This window comes from Mauremys mutica, chromosome 5, assembly GCF_020497125.1.
Source record: "Mauremys mutica isolate MM-2020 ecotype Southern chromosome 5, ASM2049712v1, whole genome shotgun sequence".
Lineage (NCBI taxonomy): Eukaryota > Metazoa > Chordata > Testudines > Geoemydidae > Mauremys > Mauremys mutica.
The window spans coordinates 140,381,652-140,402,223 of record NC_059076.1 but is presented as its reverse complement, the minus strand read 5'-3'; the positions used below and the strand labels follow the sequence as shown (position 1 = coordinate 140,402,223).

General features: G+C 49.7%; 2 protein-coding genes across 7 annotated transcripts in view; both read left to right on the top strand.

Moving 5' to 3' along the window:
* Nucleotides 1–1,524, top strand: part of ZNF638 (zinc finger protein 638) — a 77,820-nt gene extending 76,296 nt beyond the window's left edge. For all 3 annotated transcript variants that reach the window (XM_045018766.1, XM_045018767.1, XM_045018765.1), the window contains 2 exons: nt 290–408; nt 1,211–1,524. In XM_045018766.1, coding sequence (XP_044874701.1) covers nt 290–408; nt 1,211–1,282 — 191 coding nt within the window. In that variant the 3' untranslated portion in view covers nt 1,283–1,524. The remainder of the gene's footprint in view (nt 1–289; nt 409–1,210) is intronic.
* Nucleotides 1,525–9,183: 7,659 nt separating this feature from the next.
* The window catches only part of DYSF (dysferlin), a 288,276-nt gene continuing 276,887 nt past the window's right edge, over nt 9,184–20,572 (top strand). For 2 of the 4 annotated variants that reach the window (XM_045018205.1, XM_045018204.1), the window contains exon 1: nt 9,187–9,292. In XM_045018205.1, the coding sequence (XP_044874140.1) occupies nt 9,205–9,292 (88 nt within the window). In that variant the 5' untranslated portion in view covers nt 9,187–9,204. Of the gene's footprint in view, nt 9,293–20,572 lie in introns of all 4 variants that reach the window. The other 2 variants (XM_045018208.1, XM_045018206.1) reach the window with 2 other exon arrangements.

The following is a 20,572-nucleotide window of genomic DNA, read 5'->3' as shown; positions in this document are numbered from 1 at the left end:
TCCGGGGCCTTGGGAACTAGTGCACCTCGGTCCCTCCTATTCTGTTCCTGTGACACACAGTGGTTTAGTCTTCTGTGGACTGTAATACCCAAATAACTAATTTTGGTTGTTGGGGTTAGCATTTGGGTGAAGAGTTGGTGATCCCTTCTGGCCTTACCAAAAGACGACCACCACCACCACATACGCACACACGCGTGTATTTTGGCTAAATTTACCTGGTAGATTTTAATTGAGAGTTGTTGATGAATTGTTAAACTTTTTTCCCCTTTTTTTTTTTTTTTTTTTTAAGGTTTAGATTTTCTTGTTCCAAAGGCTGGCTACTTCTGTCAGATCTGCTCTCTCTTCTACGCAGGTGAAATGTCTATGAAAAATCATTGCAAGACACTGCGTCATCAGCAGAATATGGAGGTAACAATTTTTGCTTCTTTCCCTTTAAATCGAAGTAATAAAGTACCTGAGATTTTGTTCTGTGGACAGCTAATTATCTCAGGTAGTGGTTTTGCTAATCTGACAGGTTCTAGATGAAAAGAATGGTTTGTAAACCAGTTGCAGATAGATGCAAATTATATTGGTTTTTTCAATACCATAACACTCATGGCTATGTTCTGTAGATCAAATAAAAATTATAACTTCAAGAGTGTACTACATTTTAAATTAAAGAAATTAAATTATTAACCCCTTAATGACCCTGATCATTGAGTTAAATGCTGGGAAGTCCTATCTGTGATATCTTCCCCTCTCACGAAGGTGTGGGAGGGATATGAGTTGTCTTACCATCTTTGGCAAATCTCCATAAGAGCCTAGCCTTGCAATATGTTAGTCATCAAGGCTCCAGACTGTGATTAAAATGGCTGCACATGTAACTTAAGATACTAATTTGACCATCAGAAAATTTAATTTAGGAGTCATTTACACCATCTCCCCGGTGGTGCAGGTGTGTGCTTTGAGAGAGTAAGAGGAGCATTGATAAGTGCATTTAATCAGCAGACCTGAAGATGAGAGAGTCTCTAGACAAAATTAACTGGCAAACTTTGGTGGAGATCGGGTCTAGTCAAGATCAGGAGTTGGTCAGATTCTGGATGTTTAGTACATGTAAATGTGCATTGTATTTAGAACATGATGCATATCCTGCCAGGGAGAATAAAGTTTTAACCGCGGTATCTTGTCATTGGCTACAAAGTAAGATATTTTAAAATCTTTTTCCCCGCAGAAATTCATGGCCAAGCAAAAGGATGGGGAAGATGAGGAGGAAGATGAGGGGGAAGAACTTAGTTCCAGGTGATCTCAGGAGGAGAGAAGAATTCTTTAAAACAATTTAATTTAGGGTCCAGTAAATTTTGTGTCTTTTGTTATGGTTTAATTTGTAATTTTCTTTCAGAAACAAGCTCTGATGTTGTATAAATTTGAGTTCAAGGTAGACAAAGACAGAAGAAAATGTATGGTGGTTTTGATTTCTATATCAAATCATCTGGCTTGGGAGAGAGCTCTTAAGTGTTGAAATAAATGTTCTTACTGTATAGTTAATACCATGTGATTGTGTTTGGTGTAATTTCATGTTTGGCAATTTACTACATCACTGTAGAGGATTTATGGAAGCTCTTCCAGAGATCCACATTTAGTGTTTCTTTGCAGATCTTAGCTATTGAAATTTCAATCTTCACGTTTCATGTAGAGCTGGGTGAATTGTCTTCCGAGAACAGTAAATTGATTGAAAAAAATATTATTTGAGGCATCAATTATTTACCAGTTTGGTCAAACTTGAATAGTTTCAGTTTAAAAAAACTGCAAACAGAAATTGTGGAAATGTCAAAATGGTTCATTCTGAGTTGACATTTCTGAAACAAAATGTCTGTTTCATCCAAACACTTTTTCAGTGTCTTCTCTGGTTTTCTTCCTCAAACAAAATTCAGTTTTGATTAGAAATTAACTGATTTTTTTTTTAATTCAGATTTTTCAGTTTGGCCATGGAATGGAAAAATCTGTTGGCTCACTGTAGTTTCATGTGTTCTAAAGACCTGATCCCACACCTTTTGAAATTAATGCAGTTTTGTTCTTACGTCAGTGGGAGCAGGATCTGGCCCTAGATTTACCCTGTATAATGTTTATCACTCAGCTTAGTTATCCTGAGCAAATAGGTGTTGCTGTCTTCTTCCATGAGATAATGGAAGGCCTTTTGAGTAAAGAAAGCAGAACAGTCAGCAATCTATCTGGAAGTGCTTGGCTTGGTTTTAGATATTTGTCTTATACGTACTTCAGGCATTCTACCCCTTTTCCACAACATACCTGAATCTAAGAGCAATCGACTCTGCTTTGAGTGTTTACCTTTCACCTAGATCGCTGCCTGAAATTTTCCTATCAGACCCACGTTAACAACCTTAAATGTTGGATGGTTAGTCTTGTGCATAACCCTTGTCCTGCGGATGTAATGAATAACAGCTCCCACCAGTCAAAGCAAAGATTTGGTGGGCGTTAAAAGTCACATCGTATCATTGGTACAGATATTTTTAGTGTAATTGAGTCTGTTCAAGAAAGATCCAAGGCTGAGTTGTTAGCGTGATAGAACTCTGGTAGTAGCAAAGTCCAGTCCATCGGGCATTTGCAAGCGCATATTCCTTTGGGAAAGTGGGGGAGTGGTTCCATGCATTCCTGTGAAACTCAGGCCACATCTCCCTCAAAAGCATGGATCCAGGGAGACAACACATCTGATTTGTCACTCTGTAAATTACTGCATTCTACTGATACAGGCTGCGTTAAAAAGAGGGTGGGGGAGGGCCAAATTCTGTGTGATGAAATCAATGGGCAGGGAGGAGGCATGTGTGTAACAGAGGGCAGAATTTGGCCCAGAGTTTTAAAAAATGAAGAGCTTCTTTTCAAGAGTTCAGAGAAATGATGTTAAAATGGACATGATAAATGGTTTACTACAGAAGAGTTGGTTGTTGGAAAGCATTTATAAAACTTCTGAATGGCAAATGTTTTTCCAGCAGAGTTAGATCCTGTTATCAGTTACACAACATGCTCCAGGGTAAACCGTGACAACTTTCGAACCCAGTTTTCAAAAACTGTTTGTTCCAGTTACAATAATAAAGTACACCAAACAGTTTTCAATTTAAAATTGTTTGTTATGCAGCTGTAACTTTTAAAGCAGGTGACATTAATAAAAAAAAAAAAGGTAGAGTCTTGTAGACTTCTGAAAAAGGACAATGCCCTGGAACTGGTTCATCTTTTTTTTTTAAATAAAGTCTGATATTAATGGTAGAAAAGTAGCAGATGCAAAACTTGGGCTTTGTTGAAAATAGCAGTTAAAAAGACACAAAGGGAGAGGTTTCCAAAGGTGCCCAGTGAGGTGCTGGGCACCTAACTTACATGGAGAGATGGCTGCCCACCTCCCTTTTATGCCTTTGAAAATTTCTGCTAGAATTATAGTAGGGTGTAAACAAGTTCCTGCAATTTTACCTGTTATGCTTACAAAGAAAGCAACACCCTATATGGAGTAAATGTATTAACCCTGGGGGAATTCTGCGCCACTGTGCATGTGCAGAATTTGTCCCCTGCGGATTTCTTTGCTTCCCCTCAGAAAAATAACTTTCTGATGGGGAGGCAAAGGGAAGCCACAAGAGTGATTATGCAGCCTCCCCCAGCAATGTGTTTCGGGTGCTCAGGGCAGCCGGCAGAGAGGCAAATCACTGTACGGTAGGACTGGGGAAGACCCGGCTGGTGGCTCCTACCCTGTGCTGGGCTCAGCTGCTAGTCCTGGCTGGGCTGGGAAGGATGAGCCTTCCTCTTTTCCTGCACGGCATCTGGGGCCATGTCAGACCCACTCCCAAATTTCTCCCCTGGCTGTAGGAAGCTCTGAAATGCCACCACAGACACACACATATATACACACACACTCACACTCTCTCTCTCTCTCCACCCATCACTCCTTAACTGCAGGAGGAGGGATAACTGTACAGGGAGCTCCTCCCCCATCTACCCAACTTCCGTGCATCCATAGCCCCTGCTGATGAGCCCCACTCCCCTTGCACTTGGACTACCTAAACGAGCCACTTGGATCCCCACCCTACCAAGCCCCAACCAGCTGCACATGGAGCCCCACCCCACTGAGGGCCCCACACCCAGACCCCTCTTTCGAGCTCTTCCTCCACACACACACTGACCTCCCCCCCAAGCCCAACCACCTTCACCTGGACCCCCTGCAGAGTCCCATTACCGTTGCACCCCGAACCCTCCAACAAGCCCCTGTGCATCCAGATCCTGCACCTGGATCCCCCACTGAGCTGCCCACACCCAGATTACCCCACACAGAATCTCTCAACCCACACCTGGATCCCCCCACGCTAAGCCCTCCAAACTTGGGTCCGGCCTTGCTGAGCCTGCCTGCCCACACCTGGTGCACCTGGCACAGGGGGGCAGGGCCCCAGGGTGTTTCTGGGGTTGGCCCAGTCCTTGTGCTGTGTCGGGGTTGGGTGCAGCCTCATCGCTGAGTCCGTGTCCTGGCCGGGGAGATGCACAGTGATTGCCCAGGTCTGTGCAGCCAGTGGCCTTTGCTCCCCAATGCCATGGTGGAGCCTCCGCATTTATTTGACAAATAAAATTTGCACAATTTTGCAGAATTTTAAAATGTGTGCAGGATTTTTAATTTTTTGGCGCAGAATGCCCTCAGGAGCATCCCTGAGCAAGAGGAGGATATTGGCTTATAAATTTGAGTGGAAAAGGCATCCTGGCACAATACACTAGAAGCATCCAAAGGGATGATCCACTTGTACAAATTCATCCATACCATTCAAGCCTCCAGCCGTTAAAAGATCTTCCATTTAAATCCTTCTGTATCATCCCTATATGCGAGTGTAAAATAAAATACTCTTATAAATCACTTACTTACATGATCCCATTACGATAGTAGCCTGCACCTCACAATCTTTAACATATTCTCCTGCCACCACCTGAGGCAGTAGTATTACCCCCGTGTTTCAGAAGCTCAGACGGACTGATTTGCCCAAGGTCACATGGGAAGCCATTGGCGGATCAAAGAATTGAACCTGGATCTCCCAAGTTCTAGGCAGGACCCGAACCAGTGAGGTATCCTTCCTCTCGTATATATGCTTAATCTCCATCACACTCATTGCTCAAACTGCATCACAACCGGGAATGAAATACAGTTCAGATGAGCTGATTGTTGATCGGTGTAATTTTAGAGTAAGACGATGATGGGAGCTAATATTCTGTCTTTAAAAAATAATAATAATTCTAGCCCTGAAATAGGTAGAAAATTTAACTTTGGCAAGGAAATAGTCTATGATGAGAAGCGCCCTAGTGAAAATTAATTGTGATATGGCAAAGTTATGATGGTCAGCCGCCCAGCCTCATTCTTTCTGCAGTAGGCTGTGCAGGGCATGCTGCCGGAAGGCATCAGGAGTTCTCTTCCGCCACAGAACTCAGCCACTGCTTTCTCTGCAGCCCTACTGGAGGTGGGGCATTGGCTGTCACCCACGTCTGTCACCTGTTTCATCTGGGCTATTAGAGACCCTTGCGCCGTATAGTTACACGTCCCTTGTTCTCTAGGTTCATATGGGGCCTCTCGCTGGACCCATACACCAAATTTCTGTGAAGTTCCTCATCTTAATGTTGCTGTAATCTCAGCCCGGAGGATAAGAGAGCTAGTTTCTTAGGCTTGATCGACACTTAAAATTTACGCCGGCATAGTTATGTCAGTCAGAGGTGTGAAAAAAAACCACACACCCCTAGCAAAATAGCTATGCCAACAAAACTACCAGTACCAATGCGGCTGTGCCAACAGGAGAGTGCTTCTGTTGGCAGAGCTAACGTTATTTGGGGAGGTGGTGCTCCTGCACCAGCAGACCAGCTTTATATTGGTGTATGCTGTCTCTACTGAGCTATGCCAGCATAGGCTCTGTAGTGTAGGCATGGCCTTAGTTACTCCTTTCTTGCAGTTCTTCCCAGGCAAGTTTGATTTGCATCTTCGTTCTGAGTTTGTCCCTAAAGTGAGCGCTAAAATTAATGAGCCTGTTGTTTTTAGCAAAGAGTTCTAATCCTGTCCCTCCTCAGGGCAAGATCTGAACTCATCTCACATCTAAGAAACGCAAGAAACCTGTAGGAAAGTTTAACACTTCATTCTCCTGTTTGGAACATAACGGCACCATAAGGCAGGGGTGGCCAACCTGAGAAGGAGCCAGAATTTACCAATGTACATTGCCAAAGAGCCACAGTGATACGTTAGCAGCCCCTGTCAGCACCCCCCACTCCACTCCCAGTGCCTCCCACCCACCAGCAGCTCTTCCGATCAGCCCCTCTCTCTCCCCTCCCAATCAGCTGTTTTGTGGAGTGCAGGAGGCTGGGGGGGGGTGGAGGGAGTGAGGGCACTGCAGGCTCAGGGGAGGGGGCGGGAAGGGGTGGAGTGGGGGCAGGGCCTGTGGCAGAGCCAGGGGTTGAGCAGTGAGCACCCCCTGGTACTCTGGAAAATTGGCAACTGTAGCTCCAGTCCTGAAGTCGGTACCTAGGCGAGCTGCATATTAACTTCTGAAGAGCTGCATGTGGCTCTGGAGCCACAGATTGGCCACCTCTGGCTTAAGGGCAGGGGAGCTTTCTCAGACAGCTGTTGCTAGGCAGATGAAAGAATGTATGTGGCCTATGACCAGGCTAATGTCCTCATCCACTGAGTGTCTCAGGGGTCATCCTCCAGGTGTATCCAGTTACTGAGCAACGAGGGCTTGAAACATCTGCGTGGTCATCACCTCACACATTTATCAAGCTGACTGCAGCTGCAGGCGGTGGAGGATACTCTGCTTGGAGGATGGATGTTATGAGTAGTAGGTTACAGTAAACCCTCGGCTTCTACTTGCTAATCTGCCGAAAAGGTCACTTTTCTTCATAGGGTGAGAAGAAGACTAACAAACAGGATTACCTGTAGCTGTGTAGTTCAGGGCTTATGCATGTGCTGGGTATCAGGGGTATTTTGCTTTTATGCACCCATCACCTAGTGCCAAAATGCTAACGCACGTGCATGGGCGGTGGGTATCACAGGCCGGGGGAGGCGGGGCCTCCCCAAACAGCCTGGTGTGGCTCCGCCCAGGGCCCCTCCTGCCCGCTTCCAGTTCCCTCCCTGCTCTGCCGGGGCGGGGCGGCTGGGGCAGGCAAGCTGGGGCTGAGCCATGTTGCACCGCCCGCCTGGCACTCTGGGGCTGGAGTTGGGGGCACTGGGGCTGGTGCCCTGGGATCCAGCCATTCGCCCAGCTCTCCAGGGCAGGGGGTACGTGGGGGGGGGCTGGTGGCCATGAGGGGGGGTGCACTGAGCTCCAGCAGGATGGGGAGGGGTGGGGTCTCAGGCAGAAGGGGAGGGGCTGGGGGTTAGCATCCCCCAGCCGCTCATTCACCAGCCGTCCATGAGCAAGCGTCACATGGGGGTATGGTGCCCGTGGGAAACAGTCCCAGGGAAGGGGAGGCAAGCTAGCGGACAGAGCACTGGCTTGGGACCCAGGGCTCTTGGGATCAATCCTTGGCTTTGCCATTGAACTGCTGGCCTAGTCATTTGGTCTCTCTGTGCCTCAGTTTCCCATCTGTACAGCGGAGATTATAGCCCAGCCCTACCTGGCAGGAGTGTTGGGAGGATAAATCTATTCAAGACTGATGCACTCAGATACTGTGGCATCAGAGACCATATAGGTACCTAAGCTAGGGGAGAAACCTCTCCATCAGTGATGCATTGTCAAATGCTTGTCTAGAGGGATGTGATCTGAATGGGCCTGGTCCTGCCAGGTGCTGAGCATCCTCCGCTCTGAAGCCAGGAAGGGGCCCAGGATTGGTCCCACTGGCAGAAAATTTGTGCTGTGGGGGGAGCAGAGGGAAAGAGTTTCCTATCCAGGGGGGTTTCTCCAAAAACACCCTGCTACTGGGCAGCTGAAGGTGGAGACAGAGCCCCCCTGAACCAGCTCCGTGATCTTGTGAAGAAAGCAGAACAGTCGGAGGCAGGGGAGCTGGCTTCTGTTCCTGGCTCTGCTACCGTGGTCACCTTCAGTACATCCCTTCACTGCTCCGTGCCTCAGTTTCCCTAGCTGCAAAGTGGAGACCATGGCAAGCACCTCGCCTGCATCGTGTGTGGTGTCAGACTCTCCCGGACATTACAAAGCATCGGGGGACCTCAGCCAGCCAGTGCTGGAGGAGTTAGGGAATTGCTGAGAGTCAGGGAGCAGGCTGGGACCATGTGCCATTGGATCACCAGCAGATTGCACCATTCAAAACATGTGTCCCCAAATGTCTGACAACGGATCTGTTGGGAATATTCCTATTAGTGATTAGCTGTATTACAATAACTTCCCGACACCCCAAGCATTGCAATAACTTCCAGAGGCCCCAGGTGCTAAATGCAGTATAAACACTAGGGCTGCCAACCCTCCAGGATTGTCCTGGAGTCTCCAGGAATTAAAAGATTAACCTTTAATTCAGTGATTCTCAACCAGGAGTACCTGTACCCCTGGGGGCAGGCAGAGCTCTCCCAGTGGGTACATCAACTCATCTAGAGATTTGCCTAGTTTTACAACAGGCTACATCAAAAGCACCAGCGAAGTCAGTACAAACTAAAATTTCATACAGACAAGGACTTGTCTATAAGGCTGTCTATACGATACACTGACATGTAAGTACAATATGTACATTCCAACTGGTTTATTTGATAATTTATGGTAAAAATGAGAAAGTCGGCAATTTTTCAGGCTGACACACTTGTATTTTGATGTCTGATTTTGTAAGCAAGTCGTTTTTAAGTGAGGTGAAAGTTGGGGCCGCGCAAGACAAATCAGCCTCCTGAAAGGGGGTACAGTCGTCTGGAAAGGTTGAGAGCCGATGCTTTAATTAAAGATTATACCATAGGCTGAAACCTCCAGGAATGTGTCCAACCAAAATTGGGAACCCCAATAAGCACCCCAAGGCAGACACAGCCCCTGCCCCAAAGAGTTTATTGAACTAACAACAGTTTCTGATTAGCATCTCCTCTGTCCAGGAGGGTCCTTTTTTATACGCTCTGAATTCCAATGGGTCCCTTCCCCTTTAAGAGCTGCTTCGCTGTCTGTCTGACAAGTATAAATGTGCCAGCTGCTCATATGGCTGAGGGAGCAGAAGGGAGACAGGGCTGGCTGCAGGGACATAAGCCATCCCGGAGGGAAGCAGACAAGCCCATCCCCGGCTGAAGGAATGCTCAGGGTTTTCATTCTCCATGCTGAAAATGTCCAGACGCCGGATACAGACATCAGCGACTCGTACTGTTCTGTGGTGTTTGAAGGTAAGAGCCCGGAGTTCGCAGGAGGGAGAAAGACACCATGGAAGGGAGGAAGGGATTGAGTGGGCACAGCAGGGAGGAGCACTCTGCAGCCTGCAGCTGGCACTGCCAGCTGGGGAATAACACAGAACCTCTCCCCTCCCGCTTCCCTTGGGAGGAGACAAGCATTTAAACCGAAGGGGGAAGTTTTATTGTTGGACAGAAGAATAATGTCGCCTCTTCTTTCTGGTCATTCTCGGTCCCCGCCCACCCAGGGCTCCCCAGGCCCTCTGTAAGCACGGATGAATGAAGGCACCCAAACCCCTCTGGTGCCATTGCCCCATTTTACAGATGGGAAATCAAGGCACAGAAAAGCAGCCCGAATTGCCCAAGGAGGCTCATTCTGGGGCAGAGAGGGGAGCAGAACCGTGGGGCCAGGTTCTGCTGTTACACTGGAGTAAATCCCTGGAGGTTAGCAGAGGCATGGGTGTGTCTGAGAGCAGAACCTGGAGGCAGGTTTCTGGGCATGGAAGAATTAAGGTTGTGTCCTGTGACGGATACATATTGGAGCTGATTGATGGATGGAGGTTCTCCCGGGCGCCTGTGGCTTAGATGGGGGTTCACTCTGTTCTCTAGCTGTAGCATATTGTGTCTCTAAGCTTCAAGAGCCCAGTCCTGTGAGGTGCTGAGTGCTTCAGTGAGGACTCAGCACCTCTTGGGATCATGCCCTAACAGGGAGTGAAAATCCTGGGCTTTGAGCTAACGGTCTATCCTGGGGATTTTTCCAGGCTGCAGAGACACACGCCTGTGGTTTCCAGATCAAGTTACTGCAGCTCTTTTTTTAACCCTTGAGTGCACTGAGGGGGCCTACATGTCTAAAATCATTCTGGGGCTTCCCATGTTGCATTCAACTTGCCCGGCGCCTCAGCCCACTTATTCCCACTGTGCTCCTGAGCCTTCTTGCCAGGCCTCTGCCTGGCCCCACCGTCACAGCTTCTCTGTGAGAACCGAGTCTATGACGGTGCAAGAAAACAGCAGCTGGTAAAGCCTCCCGATCATGTCATGCTATTTATAACCCCCTCTCTGCGGCTCAGTGAAAAGTCTCTGCTCCTGGGAACTGATCCACTCGATTCTGATGGGGGAAGCTGACTTTGCACACAGATCCCGCAGCCAGATAGGTTCCACCAGGGTCTTGAGTGGGGACAGGGCCCCAGCATGGGGGTGAATTTCACTCCTAGTGAGTTTGACTCACTACAGCAAAGCACACGTGGGAGATTTCCTGGCAGGATTGCAGAGGGAGAGAGAGCAAGTGAGCGATTAGATAGAAGGCATAGCCGAGTGGTTAAAGCATGGGAGATGGGGACCTGGCTTTTATCTTTCAGCTCTGCAAGTGACTCACTTTGTGACCACAAGCAGGTCATTCCACTGTCTGTGTGCCTCAGTTTCCCTTCTGTGAATTGGGAGAGATTTCCAGACCATGCTAGCATTTGCAAAGTGCTTTGAGCCCCTCGGAGGGAGGGCGCTGTGGGTGTGGAAAGCTGGGCTCTGAAGGCAGCACCCCCGGAGCTTCTGGCAGCTGCAGGAGGTTGCTGGAGGTGGAAATGGGTCTGATCTACCCCGCGCTGCTGGGGAGGGACAGGACTTGCTCTTCCCCTGCACTCGGGAAGCTCCGTCCGTTTCATTTGCCTGGCAGAGCCTGTGCTGGACTCCGTCCTGCTGTGTTTGTTTCTCTCCGAGCACTGAGTGACACAGGCCTGTTGTGCAGCCCAGTCTTGAACCACGGCCCAGCTGTGGCGTTTGGAGTGGTCTGCCTGCAAAGAGAAATGTGCCTCAGTCAGGACATTTATTTTCGTTCTCCTAGAACAGGAGGGGCCCGGGTGGCTCGCGGGTGTCGGGGACACATTTTCCCTGCTTTCCTGCTCGCCTCAGGACTCCGCAATCGTTAGTGGGGCGCCAGGGCTGAGCTCCCACCTCGCAAAACCCTCCCGAGGCCCTTTCTGTGTCCTGCAGCCAGCCCAGCCTGGGAGGGGAGCCCCTCAGAGCTTCCAGCTGAGCAGGGAAGGGACAGCCCAGGCCGGTGCGCGGCTGGGAGCGCTCGAAGGGACACCCATGTGCCGCAGAGAGCGGCGTGGGTGCTCAGCAGGGGGCGCTCTCCCCTCCACCCCAGTGCTGAGCGCAGCGCTAGGGGGGAGCGCTCCGCAGGGAAGGCTGGAGGTGAGGCTGGAGGTAGGGTGACCAGACAGCAACTGTGAAAAATAGGGACAGGGGGTGGGGGGTAATAGGAGCCTATAGAAGAAAAAGACCCAAAAAATCGGGACTGTCCCTATAAAATCGGGACGTCTGGTCACCCTAGCTGTAGGGGCCACTGTTATCTCAGAGGGAGGGAGGGAGGGAGGATGTGGCAGTGGTTAGTGCCAGCCTGGGTTCAAGTCCTGGTTCCGGTACAGACTCGCTGTGTGACCTGAGTCTCTCTGTGCAATGGGAATTCTAGCACTGCCCAGGGCCGGTGCAAGGATGTTTCACGCCCTGGGCGAAACGTCCACCTTGTGCCCTCCCCCCGCCCTGAGGCACCCCCTTCCCCGCAGCAGCTCCCCCCCTCCGCCCTAAGGCGCCTCCCTTGTGGCAGCTCTCCGCCCTGAGGCACCCCTCCCCCCAGCCCCAGCTCACCCCTGCCCCGCCTCCTCCCCGAGCACGCCGTCACTGATTCACTTCTCCCGCCTCCCAGGCTTGCAGCGCCAATCAGCTTAGGCGCCGCAAGCCTGGGAGGCGGGAGAAGTGAAGCAGCCACAGCATTCTCGGGGAGGAGGCGGGGCAGGGGTGAGCTGGGGCGGGGAGTTCCCCTGCGTGCCACTCCCCCCTTACTTGCTGCAGGCGGCCCTCCCTGCGCTCCCCTGCCCCAGCTCCCTCCGCCTAAATGCCGGCGGTGACCGGGGTGGCCGAAGAGCCGGCCGCCGCGGTCGTTCCCAAAGAAAATGGCGCCCCCCAAATCCTAGCACCCTAGGCGACCACCTAGGTCGCCTAAATGGTTGCACCGGCCCTGGCACTGCCCTACCACATAGGGATCTTGGGAGTTAAAGATCTGAGGTGTTCACATCCTACAGGAGTGGAGCCATTTAAGTTCCTTAGAGGAGACACAAAGCAGAGATCCTGGCCACTTGTGATCATTACAGAGCCTATGGTACCTTACATAAGAGTAGCAGCATAAGTCTTGATTTCCTGACCACAACACACTTTGGGTAACTATATTCTGGTACCCAAATTTCCCCTGCAACCTCACTAGGACTTTTCTTCACTTTCTGATGCATAGTAACGGCGTGTTCCACCCCAGAGACAGTTGCACTTCAGTGGCAGACCAAAGCTTACAGCTAAGCAGGGGCTGGACATCTGAGCAGTGATGGGAGAAGCGATCCCGGGGATATGAGGTGTAGCGCAGGTTGCTTGCAAATCACTTGGGATCTTTTGGGTTGAACCGCATCATGGAATGTACAATATTGTACAGGCCTGGAATGCATGTCTGCTGTGCCCTTGCAGGCTGACTTCCCAGCGGCCCGCAGGTTCGTGGTCGCAGGAAGGGAGGGAAGGATCCAGATACTTGGAGATGAGGTTTGTTTTACTAACAGCGTCCCACCCCAGTTACTGTTCAGGAAGCTCTTCTTGCCAGGGGTGCAGGTGTCTCCTGCAGAGGTCGGTGTCCTGCACCGACACCTGCTCCACCCTGCAGAGCTCTCTGCCTGGGACCGAAAAACGCCCGGTCTCCTGCTGTTGGAACCTGTGACTCCCCGTTAGAGGCCGTGCTTCGCGGCTGCTGGCACAAGGCTGCACTTTCGGCTAGAGGTTGCTCGTTTACACTAAGGCATCTTTGCACGGCTCTCCTCGTACGAAGGGGCTGGAGGTGGGGGGAAGTGACCCTGACGCCCACTTTAGGAAGGGCTCCTGGCTTTGCCAGAGGGGTGCAAAAGGGGCCTGGGTGTGGGATGTATGGCCGTGGCGAGCCCAGCGGATTTCAGGGGCGGTGTCGTTCTACACTGGGGCAAACCCAATATGTTTTGAATGTTTTCGTGGCAACTGAACTGCGTCGAAACGGCCCCATTTCACAGAAAAGCGGAGGGGTTTGATTCAGGACGCAGTGGCCTAGTGGTTAGAGCCCTGGCCAGGGTGGTTGGAGACCCGGGTGCACGTCTCTGCTTTGCGAGAGTCACGGCAGAGTTTTTCCTCGCCCAGTCAGACCCCCCCCCGCAATGTTCCGACCGGCTCCATTTGCCTCCTGGACTCCGACATGAGAAACCGACTGCAAAGTGCCTTCAGCCCTGGCTGCTTTAGAGAAACGGAGATTCAGGACCCTTGTGTGGCCTGATGCACTGATGTAAGGCGAGGCACGTACCAGCGTGGCTTCATCCAGCCATTGACTGGAGCAAATTGCACAGTGGAAACCCTGCTTTCCGTACTGGCCTAACTGCACGGCTGCCGTTCTACCCATGCAAATCCTCTAAGAGAGGCAGGGTCTCGGTCCGAGCCCCGGCCTGTGGCTTTGAGAACTGGCGGTGAGCAGAGGGCCGGGCAGCCAGCGTTGTCCGGAGCTGGAGGAAGACGCCTAGTGCAGGGCAGTGAACCGGGGATAGGTGTGGCCTTAGGTACCAGCTTCATTGAGGATCTGGAAAAGGGAGTAATGGCACTTTGATAAAATGTGCAGCTGAGGCTGCACTGGGAGGAGCTGCGGCCGAGGACAGAGAAATAAACCCAAGGGCCTGCAGAGACCAGGGACTCCAGCAGGAAACAACCAGGAGATTCAAGCTGGAAAAGTGCAGCCAGTCTCCGGGCAGGGGAGCAGGCCCCACAGGAGCGGCTCAGGGGGAATCTGATAAGCAGTGACACTGACGGAGACCTGGGGCTGCGAGGCGGTGGCAGACGGGCCAAGAGTTTGCAATGAAATGAGTCAGCAGAAGAAGGGGCCGGCGCCATCTTGGGCTGTGCAGCAGCCGTGCCTGGAATCCGGGCTTTAGACAAAGCCTGACCGAGCGGAGGGAGTTCAGAGCTGTCTGGCTGACCCGGCCCGTTACTGGGGTATCTCAGCAGGCGTTCGTGTATTTATCCTCACCCCCTGCCCCTGTGAAGTAGGGAAAGGCTACCCTCCCCGTTGTACACCTAGAGAAACTGAGTCACGGAGAGACCAACCGACTGGCACAAGGTCCCCCAGGCCACCTATAGCAGTGCGGGGAATAGAACGGCAGTGTTTAAAGTACCAGGCTAATGCGCTAACCACCAGATCATCCCCCCGCAGCCGAGCCATAAAAATATCCCAGGAGGCTGAGGGTCGGGATGAGGCAAACCCGGACCAGCTGAATCTGTAAGGACTGGCTGAGCCACGCCAAAGGGGGTGGGGATGTGAGACCAGCGTCCACGGCTCAGACAGGGGCAAACACCAAGGAGAGAAGGGAAATTTTCACTCGTCAGAAGCCACTGGAGCAGTAATGGCGTGGAATTGAGACGGGGTGAATTTAGAGTGAATATCGGCAGTGCCTTCCGGCCAGTGGGGTGTGGAGTCGTGCCTCGAGGAGGAGCAGATGGGAACTCATCACCTGAGATGCTTGAAACCCAAGTGCAGCAAACACATAATAGGGGACAATTCTGCCCTGGCCAGGAGCGGGACAGGGGGGAGCGAACAGATCCTGCCCCGCTCTGCTCTTCCTGGGGCTGTTGCAAAGTGTGTCTCTTGCACTAGGACAGTCTGAGTTTCAGAGGTGCTGAGCACTTGCGGCTGCCTGTTTCAGAGGTGCATGGGCAGCGCTTCCAAAAATCAGGCTGGAGATTGCAGCCTCCAGGAACACCCTGCTTGTGCGCGCTCCCTCTCGCGGTCTGAGATTCGCTCCCTCTCTTTTTATTCTCCCCTCTGCCCTGCGCCTGCCAACGTTGAGCTCAGGTGCCGGGATAGGCTACAAACAACCAGCAGCATCCGGACGCTTTCCAGCCAGGTGCAGAATGCACTGGGGAGAGGGTGGAGAGGGTGGAGTCACCCTACCCCTGGAGTGCTGCTGCCACAGGTCCTGAGAAGGTTGCACTGTGGGGCTGGTCAGGGACCAGTGACAAGGATTTAAAATAAAAATTAAACAGTGAAAATGTTTGTGTGTGTGTCAAACAATGGAAAAGGTTTAAATTCCCTCAAGTTTTGTTAGCAAAATAAATAAACAATTAACCCCCCCCAAACCTGAACAAGTTAGACAAAAATCGAATGTTTTTTCTTTGAAAATGTCCATTTAGTAAAAAACCCTCCATTTTCCATCAAAACCCAAAGAATCCACAGAAAATTGTTGAGCGGCTCTACTCCGTGGCTCTGTGCCATGCTCTGACCTGCACGGTTCTTTGGCTAATGATCTCTCTGCTGCAGGAAAATGGACTTTCATACTTGTGATCTTGGCGGAAACCGCAGGGGATTTCCTGGCTGTATGGCCCCCCTGTACAGCTGACTCTTGGGTAGGGAATATCACTTGGCATTCAAGTACTACAAATGCTGATTTACCTTTTACCAAAGGACTTTGCAACACTAATAATGAGGAAAATGAATAATTTTGCTTTTCTCAAGTATCTGATGCCTGGGGGGACCAAACCTGGGGCACTCGGGTGTAGATGTTACAAGCCGCTATAGTTTGAGCTGACGGACCAGATCTGTTAATTGCAGACACTGGAGACTCAGAACCGCTATATGTGGTGTATCCTCTAGAGGGGGACAGAGAACCACAGTATATTAGTGCGAGTTACATGGCTCTTGTGTAAATACTAATGATCAGGGCCCTACCAATTCCACTGAAAAACGTGTCATGGACCGTGAAATAAGCCCTTCCCTGGGAAATCTGATCTCCCCAGGCTGCTGGGAGCCACTAGACAGCTAGCTGGGAGTCCCAGCCGGGCTGGTGAGGGACAGGACTTGTCCTTCCCCTACACAGCCGCTCTCGGAGGGGGGAGGAGCTCAGACCCACCTCTGGGTCCCTTTTGGGTTGAGACCCCCACGGTTACAACACTGTGAAATTTCAGGTGTTTGAGCTGAAAAAGTGAAATTGATCAATTAAAAAACCCTCCGGCTGTAAAATTGAACGAAATGGACCGTGAATTTGGTAGGGCCCTACTAATGATTTAACCCTCACTAATAAAGCCTGTGGAGTGGATCGGTATGATCAGATGGGGAAACTGAGGCCCAGAGAGGGGGAACGATTTGCCCAACATCACACAGCAAGGGAATGGCAATAGCGAAAATCCTGACTCCCATTCTCCTCCCGAGCCACTAGACAATGCTTCCTGCAGCACCTGTGGGTGTCGAGCCAGCCTGCAGCACATTCTTAATGGAAAAAGTGCATGTTGTATAAACAATGTTTCTCAGTTGCCACCTGCTGGAAAATTACACAACGCTGCAGTTCAAAGGGTTTCTCATCACCTTCCTCTGCTCTGGGTGACTAGAGGAGGATGAATGGGGTAGGGAACTTGTGGGGGGGGAGGTGTAAGGAGGGGGGTACACCAGGCTGGCTGAACTAGGAGGTAAAGAGGATTCAGTATCGCTAACGGCAGCTCTCTGAAAGCTGGGGCCTCCTTCGCCCAAGTGCCACGGGGAGATTTCAGCCCAGGCAAAAAGCCAGCATGAGGTCTTGTGCCCTGCTTCAGTTCCCTGCTCGTGTGGTAGACAGACATGGGTGGTTGATAAAAATATCCAATAGCATTGGACCAAAAACCAGTTCCTGGGGACCCCTCTGGAAACAGCTCCCCCCTTTGATCTTTCCCCATGAACAGGTACATTCTGCGATCCACCAGTGAGCTGGTTGTTAATCCCTCCAGCGTGTTTCCTGTTAACTCCATACCATGCAAACATTTCAATCAGAGTGACGGGGCTTGAAGTTGGAGCTAGACAAACTGAGACTGGCAATAAGGGTGCACATCATTAGCAGTGGGGGTAATTAACCACTGGAACGACTTACCAAGGGCCATGGGGGATCCTCCATCATAGGCAATTTTTAAATCAAGACTGGATATTTTGCTATAAGATCATCCCTAGCTCAAGCAGGAATTAATTCAGGGGAGTCCTGTGCCCGTGCTGTGCAGGGCGTCAGACTAGATGATAACAGTGGTCCCGTTTTGGCCCTGGAATCAACGAATCTATGGTACTAAGTCAAATGTCTTGGAGAAACCCGAGTATACTCTATCGGCGCAGTGGCTATCAACCAGACCTGTCATGTTATAAAAAAAACCCAACAGGTTTGTTCAGCAAGACCCACCTTCCTTGATACTGTGCTGACCGGCATTAATTACAGTTCTAGCCTCTCATTCTTCATTGACAGAATCCTGAATTAGCCATTCTATTATTTTACCTGGGATCGACGGCAGGGTAACCGGTCTATAGTTCCCTTTGTTGGACCTACACTGTCTGTCTTCCAATCCTTTGGAATTTCCCCCGTTTTCCAAGATTTGTTAAAAATGAACCTTTGTGGCTCAGAGAGCTCCTTGCATGTAAATTATTGCGGCGGTATTAATAATTGCTCTTTCCAGAAAATAGTTGCTAATTCAGCACATCACAAAATGTCGTTCATGTCCTGATCTGTTCGGCTTCACCCCTTTGCAAACAAGCAAAACCTAGGAAGAAAAAAACTAACCCACAAACAGATTGTGCAGTCTTCAAATAATAGCCAGTGAATAAAGATTTCTATAGCACAGAAAAGCCAAAAAAAGTGTTGATGAGAAATCTACCCAGATCTACCCAGCAGATTAGAAAGAAATACCTTGCAATATTTCAAACCCCCATGCTCCATGATAGCAAAAGCCTGAGGTCTGTAGCTTATTTAGAAAAATATTGCTCATGTTATGATTATATTTAGTACTTACGTAGACTTCCTCTTGATTTAATTTGTCTGTGGTTAAGTGACAGGTGAGTCGATGGCATTCTCCAGTGCTGGGTTCAGTGCCACATTGTGTGTTCCATCAAAGCTGTGCTCTGTGTTGTGTGATAGAATTAAAAGGAAACCTTCAAGACACTTTTAATAATGTAAAGAATAATTTCATTACCTGCTGTTGTTTCTAATTTCTTTTCCTTTGCTTCTCTGTTTCGTTCTGGGAGCTCAGAACAAACACACCCAGGAATAAGTCTGTCCTTCACTGGGTCTTTGATCCTGAGAATAAGTAGTTAGTAGACGGTGGGTTTCTCCTTTGCGGGCAGTTCCAAACGTATGGGTCTGGAGGTGTGTATTTGCATTCCCCTTCTCCCAAGTATTTCCTAGGAAACCCACTCGACTAAAAGTTCCTTCTCGTCTTGACTCTTGTTCAAAAGAGTCATTTCAATCTCCTCACACTTCCCAGGGGTTACATTAGTCACATCTTCCCGTCACAGATGTTACACAGAATCCCACAGTAATACGTAACCTTTGCATTTTTAATACAATGAACTTCTAAGATACTTAAACTTAATTCAGTAAGGTTTCTCCAGGATATTGCAGGAAATTGCTGTATCTTGTCACTGTTATTAACCAATGAGAATCAACCTTTCTTGAGGAAAATAGCTAAGAAGTACAAATGCAAAACACAATGAAACCTGAAGATTTAAATTTAGCTTTCCTGCTTGGTTGAATCATAGAATCATAGAATATCAGGGTTGGAAGGGACCTCAGGAGGTATCTAGTCCAACCCCCTGCTCAAAGCAGGACCAATCCCAACTAAATCATCCCAGCCAGGGCTTTGTCAAGCCTGACCTTAAAAACCCATTCCAGTGCTTCACCACCTTCCTAGTGAAATAAATCAAGGTTGAATCAAGTTTCACTTCTTTGCTATGTCCAATGACCGACACTGTTCATTCTCGAATTGTCCATGGAGTCTTCTGGGAAAAGCTGTGTAGATAAGTCCTGAATTTCTAATGTAAAAAAACAAACAGAAATTGAAAAATTCAAAAGCCAATTTTCAAGCCTCCTTCATTCATTATAAAGATGCCAAAAATGCTACAAAACAGTTTCTTTCCTTTTGCAGGTGGCTTTTGTGTTAGTCCAGGATCTTTCTGTGTAGTGTGCGCTGCACTCCCAGCTAATATGATGTGATCAACAACACTTAACATTTCTCCTCTGCACTTTTCCTTGCAAGGGCCTGCCACACAGGGTCCTGATCCTGCTAGTGGGGACCGCATGCCTCTGCGGAGTGCCCCAAAAGCATTGTTACTTTGGGCACAAAGTACGCTAGGTCTTGTGCAGTCATGCATGGAGGGGCGGCTCTGACCCCAGTTGGATCTTCAGGGTCAGACCTTTGCATCTGCCTCGATCTGACTGTGGGATTCAGGCCAAGAGCTTTGCTGTGTTCAATCCACTTGCAAGGTTCAGTGATGCAGAGAACTTAATAACAGAGAGTTCCACATTGACCAGAGCTGCGGTTCCTGTCTAAGCAGATTTAGCCCACTGGGCCAGGTTCTGCTCTCGTTTACACTGGCACACTGAACTCAGTGGAGTGACTCCAGATTTACTGTGGTGTAAAGAGCAGAACTTCTCTCTCTATCTGGTGCCGTACCATAGTTAGCTGTTCCAGCTGTGCCACTGAAGGCAGGAGACATGGGCAAGTGGCATTGAGGGCCTGCTTCACCTTTCATTCCTGGGGGGGTGAGGGGCTCCCCTCTTGGCTCTCAGATCCCCAGGGGACTTGGTGGGGCTGGCAGCCAGAAAAGCCTTTTCTTGACCTGTAAACGTAGCAAGTTGGCTTGGCGTGTGCTGGAGAGGACAGTTGTGTCCCTAACTGGTGCCATTTTTAGAGAGGTAGAGCCATGTATTGTGGGCCCTTCCCTAAGCCCTCTGCACTGGGGAGAATCTCACCCACCCCCTGTAAAATCCTCCCCTGACTGCTACATGCATCACTGGCTGGAGGGAGCCAGGCCTATTGGATTGAGATCTATGGGAGGTGAGCATTCAGGGCCACACTGGAGAGGAAGCATGGCCTTCTGGCTAAGGCTTAGGACTCATGAGTTTAATTCCCAGCTTGTACAGTCTCTGTAACATTGGCCATGGTACTACATCACTTCCTGCCTCAGTTTCCCCATATGTAAATGGAAAGTAATAATTATTTATTTGGCCAGTGGTAGATCAGGGCTCCATTGCACTAGGTGCTGTACAAACACAGAACAAAACAACCACCCGTTTCCTGGAGGAGCTTACAATCCAAGTATTAATACATCCCTACCTCACAGGAGGGTAAAAGAATTAACGTTTGAGAGGTGCATCCAGACAGATTAGTCCATACAGATCACTTGCACTGGAGGGAATTTTTCTCCAGGTGTTATGCTTATAAGAAGCACATGGGAAT